This window comes from Arvicanthis niloticus, chromosome 2, assembly GCF_011762505.2.
Source record: "Arvicanthis niloticus isolate mArvNil1 chromosome 2, mArvNil1.pat.X, whole genome shotgun sequence".
In the NCBI taxonomy this organism is placed as follows: Eukaryota; Metazoa; Chordata; class Mammalia; order Rodentia; family Muridae; genus Arvicanthis; species Arvicanthis niloticus.
Window position 1 is genome coordinate 62,710,028 of NC_047659.1, and position 5,350 is coordinate 62,715,377.

A 5,350-nucleotide genomic window follows, 5' to 3' on the forward strand; every position below is an offset into this window, starting at 1 on the left:
TACTAGCTTAATTAATTTAATTTTACTCTATCCATCATTGTCCACTATTTCTACAAACTCTTGGTTATTTCTTATTTGTTTTCTTTCACTTTTAATTTTTTTATTGGATATTTTATTTACATTTCAGATGTTATTCCCTTTCATCATTCCCCGCCTCTACTCAGGAACCTCCTATACCATACCCCCTCCTCATACTTCTATGAGGATTTGCACCCACCCCTCCCTCACTCCCACCTCCCCACCCTTGAATTCCCTCACACTTGGCGTCCAGCCTTCATGGGACCTAGGATCTTCTTTCCCACCTATGCTCAAAAAGGACATCCTCCACTTCATATATAGATGGAGTTATGGGTCTCTTCCCTATGTGCTTCCAGGCTGGTGATTTAGACCCAGGGAGCTCTGGTTGGTTGCTATTGTTGCTCTCCTCATGAGGCCACAAACCCTTTCAGCTCCTTCAGTTTTCTCTCTAACTCCTCCATTTGGAACCCCATGATCAGTTCAATGGTTAGCTATGAGCATCCTCCTCTGTATCTGTCAGGTTCTGGCAGACCTCTAAGGAGACAGCTATATCAGGCTCCTGTCAGCATATACTTCCTGGCATCCACATCAGCGTCTACCTTTGGTGACTGCACATGGGATTGATACCCAGGTGGAACTGCCTCCAGATGGCCCCTCCTTCAGTTTCTGTCCCATGCTTTGTCTCCATATTTGCTCGCATGAGTATTTTGTTACTTCTTCTAAAAGGACCAAAGCACCCACTCATTAGTCTTTCTTCTTAATGAGCTTCATGTGGTCTGTGAGTTGAATCTTGGGTATTGTGAGCTTTTGAGTTAATATCCAATTATCAGTGAGTGCATACCATATGTGTTTTTTTTGTGATTGGGTTACCTCACTCAGGATGATATTTTCTAGTTCCATCCATTTGCCTAAGAATTTCTCAAATTCATTGTTTTTAATAGCTAAGTAATATTCCATTGTGTAAATGTACCACATTTTCTGTACCCATTCATCATAATCTTTTGCCATCTAAATATGTTAGTTTTGAAGTCTCTTACAGACAGTTGTACTCCTGTTTTTAACATTATGAGGCTTGATATTCTCTTTGTTTTCTAAAATCATGTTAAAAAGACATTTGCTTAGATATGGTGCTTTGCATGGGTATACATACAGTTGTATGATATACCAGCACTGAGAGCTTAATAGGTAAATAATATATTTCTAAATGATAGAAACAGCCTTAAGTATACCAGTAGCATGATCTCATTTTAAAATAGTTAAGTAGGAAGAGGACACAGTAATGTTTTTTATATGAGCATTCTTATGACTCCTTGAATTTCTTTGTCATTCAAATTTCAGAAAATTACTGGACCATAAATTATTATTGTATTGTCATGATTATTATACCTTACTTCTGTGTAATACATTGCCCATTATTTTTCTTCTGAATCCTCTGATGTTGCTGTTATTGTTTCTCTGAAAAATGGTATTAGTCAAGGCTAGAGAACTTTTTCTGCTATTTCCCAGTAGTTTCCCAGGAAACCTTTCTAGCCCACAGTTTTCTCATTGCATTCTTTACTTCTGCATTCCTTAGAGTGTAAATCAAAGGATTCAGTATGGGAGTGATAATGGTGTAAAATACAGCTACCATCTTGTCTTCAGAGAAGGTAGTGTCAGGCCGCATATACATGAAAGTACAGGGACCGAAAAAAATGATGACAACTGCAATGTGGGATCCACAAGTGGAGAGAGCTTTGCGCCTGCCTTCTGATGACTGCTTTCTCAGAGACATGAGAATGACTGTATATGAGATCAGTAAGATGACAAAACTTCCCAGTGTAATGGTACCACTGTTGGCTGTCACAACAACACCAACAATGTAGGTGTCTGTACAGGCAAGTTTCAGTACAGGGTGTACATCACAGAAATAGTGATCAATCTCATTGGGTCCACAGAAGGGGAGCGGGAGCACCAGAGCCACTTGGATAATAGAATGTAAGAAGCCACCGATCCATGTTCCCAGCAACATCTTATGGCATCTCTCCCGGTCCATAATAGTCATATAGTGCAGGGGTTTACAGATGGCCACATATCTATCATAGGCCATAACAGTAAGAATGAAGATCTCAGTGCAACCAAAAAAGTGAACCCCAAAGAGTTGTAACATGCACCCCACATATGATATAGTCTTTTTCTTCACTAACAGGTCAACAATCATTTTGGGTGTTGTGACTGAAGAGTAGCAAATGTCCACGAAAGAGAGAAAGTTGAGGAAAAAATACATGGGAGACTTGAAAAGGTTGCCAAAGCAAACTGTTAACATGATGAGGAGGTTTCCTAGCAAAATGACCGTGTAAAAGAAGACAAACACCACAAAGCATGCTTCTTCAACCTCTGGGTTCTGAGAAAGACCCCAGAAAATGAATTCAGTGACGTTGTTTACTTCTTCCATGGAATAAGTTCTTGAGGCCATATTCACAGAAGAATATTACATTATCTGAAGGACAAGTAAAAAGACCACCAACTTTCACTTCTATTTTAAAACAAATTAATTATAGTGGCTGCTCATTGAATTGATCACTTATATTTTTTATACTTAGGTTTCATTTTAAGTGTATTTATTTTGATCAACTTACCTCAGTGTTATATCCTCTGATATTTCAGTTCAGGTGAGAAATAAAGTCCACAGACACAGACTAATTTTTGAAGTCTCATGTGACATTTGAAGAGCCTTCTCTCCTCTAATTTTTAAAGTTCATACATCAGCTTCTAAATGTACTTTTCTCTTATTTTGTGTAAGATTTCTATTACATTTCACACAGACTTTGCTGCTTGAAGCTATGATAATATTTATGTACCAACAAATGCTTACTGCATTTTCATACAAAAATATAAAATATGCTCATATTTGGCCCATTTCATAATACCTATTCTGGATGTCACATCTACTCAGAATTATCAAGTTGCACAGCTCCAGTATGGTTCCTTCAGGTTTTCCTTCTAAAATTAGATGTTCTTGAAATAAAATTATGGCTTCTCTGTTGACCTCAACAGTTCAACCTCACTGTATGGTGCCATAGGACAAAACTTAAATTATACATATTTAATTCTGAAGTAATCCCAATGTAACCCCAATGAATCATTTGACTTTATGAGATGTCTGTAATTTATTTTTTGATAATAAAGCTTACAGTCATTATTATTTGTCATTAAAGGTCATTTCTACATTAAAATTAAATTACTCCATAATCATAGAATAGTTACAAAATCCTGAGGTGTGGCAAAGATAAGAATTAAAGACAATAGAAGAAGAATCTTCTGTAGATAAATGCAGCTCTACTTACTTGATCAAGACGGAAGTGAAGTCCTAGGTAATTTTTTCAGCTGTAATGAGGTTACTCCAGGATTTCTCCTTAGTTGCCTTTAATTGATTTTTAAATGCTTCCATAAAACAAAGAGAAAAAAAAGAAGTGTTCTGTACTCAGTGTCTCTTCATACATCCTCATATTTCCTGCTTTGTATTAGCTACAGCATACCTCTGAGTATAGGAAAGTTTTGATTTCATATTTCAGGCAGAAGTTATCATTTTCTTGTCCTGGAATGAGCCTAAAGAGAAGAAAAAGTTTGGTTTGAATAGAAGTAACTTTAGTGGTAGAATAGCAGGCATTCTAATGGGGAGTTATTAATATAAAAAAGAACATATGAATTACTTACAATTCATAGAAATTTGAAGATTATTTTCCAATTCAACACATGGGTATAATGATACCTTAAGTGGCAGGTTGTCCTTTTGGGAATGCATCTCAGAAGGTCAATTCTGATTAGTTCTTTCAGCCACAGAATCCTGAGTTTTCAATTGTCTTTTGCAGAAAAGGAGGGCAACTTTGAGTTTAGAGAAAGTCATGTATGCTCTGAATTTCCAGGTCTTTGTCCTAGAGTTGTACAAAAGTCATTGTAGTTCTCTCTCCATTTATGTATTACCGATTCATGTGAAAAATTGACAAAAGAACAGCCGCATTCCAATCAGACTTGGAATCAAGCTCAATGCCAGGGTTCTAGGAAATGTTTCTCTTTTGGCATCCTACTGATTTTTAAAATACAAATTATTCAACATCAATGAGTTCATATCTTAGAAGTTTAGAGCAATTGTCACATAATTTATTATTTTGCAGAATACACAAAATACATATAAACTTGATACTATGCAATTAAGGTTTAAAGTACAGAGGACTAGGGCAAGCACCTTTCATCTACAATAGTTTGCATCTAAAAACCTCCTTCTTCTACCTTTTCATTCATTCAGACTTGATACTGTGCTTTGCAGTGACTGGCATGTTTTTTTTTTTTTTTTTTTTTTTTTTTTTTTTTTTTTTTTTTTTTTTTTTTTTTTTTATTTCCCTATCACTATCCCTAAGGCAGTATACATAGAGTTAGATATAAGTTACCATCTTATCATTGTCTTTACAATCCCATACTTTCTTTTTGTTCAAAACCAGGACATTTAATATTACTATAAATGCAGAAAAGTGACTGCTCCCTTGTTTCCAACTACATTCTTTTCTTAATTTGAGATGAACACATCTGCTGATATTTTCCAAATGGGTTTGAACTCACGTAATTTTTTGTTAGTGTCTTCTTAGATAATGTAGAAATTCTGAAGAGTTATGAATAACTAGTACTGGCGAATTCTTGACCCTCTAAACTAAGGATGGGAAAACTGAGTCTTCCTTGTTTCATTACTTCTCATCTACTGAAATAAATGTTCCTTCTTTCACTTCTTATGTAGTCTTGTTAAGAAAAGAAAGGAGAACCGTAATGACCTTGGGGAAAATGTATTCCCAGAGTCTTTCTTCATGATCAAAATGAAATAGCAGACCTAGAATGAACTTTAAATTCCAGTATCTGTTGAATTTAAGACTAAATATTTTAAATATTTTATAATAGTAATAATTATTGTTATATTAAATATTTTAAATTTGAAAGTTACACAATTTTCAGATTCTAGGTAATAAAATAGAAGTAATATTTTTATTATAATATTATTACTTGAATTACTGTGCATTAATACACATACTAAATACTATGATTTTTGTATTAAATCATGGCATTTAATTGTATAGATTTGACTTCTTCTTCTTCTAACAAACTAGAAAATCTAGGTATAAAGAAAAATATGTAGAAAGAAAAAACTCACTTCTAAAGTACTTTTGAAGTATGGTAGAATATTCTTTATTTTATTTTTAATTTTTTTTATTGAATATTTTCTTTACTTACATTTCAAATGTTTTTCCCTTTCCTGGTTTCCTCCGCCAAAACTCTCCATCTCATCCTCCCTCCATCTGCTTTTATGAGG

General features: G+C 34.7%; 1 protein-coding gene across 6 annotated transcripts; it reads right to left on the bottom strand.

Annotated features, from left to right (window-relative positions):
- Nucleotides 1–4,743, bottom strand: LOC117703844 (olfactory receptor 4S2-like). 6 transcript variants are annotated; one of them, XM_076929060.1, is made up of 4 exons: nucleotides 4,612–4,743; nucleotides 3,712–3,857; nucleotides 3,342–3,603; nucleotides 1–2,494 (listed from the first exon to the last, which is right to left on the bottom strand). In XM_076929060.1, the coding sequence occupies exon 4, from the start codon at nucleotides 2,468–2,470 to the stop codon at nucleotides 1,514–1,516; it is 957 nt and encodes a 318-aa protein (XP_076785175.1). In that variant the 5' UTR covers nucleotides 2,471–2,494; nucleotides 3,342–3,603; nucleotides 3,712–3,857; nucleotides 4,612–4,743; the 3' UTR covers nucleotides 1–1,513. The 6 variants fall into 6 exon arrangements, with proteins under 6 accessions (XP_076785175.1, XP_076785170.1, XP_076785172.1 ...); XM_076929055.1 differs by having other exon boundaries at nucleotides 3,712–3,929; XM_076929057.1 differs by having other exon boundaries at nucleotides 3,712–4,078.
- Between the last annotated feature and the right edge of the window lie 607 nt (nucleotides 4,744–5,350).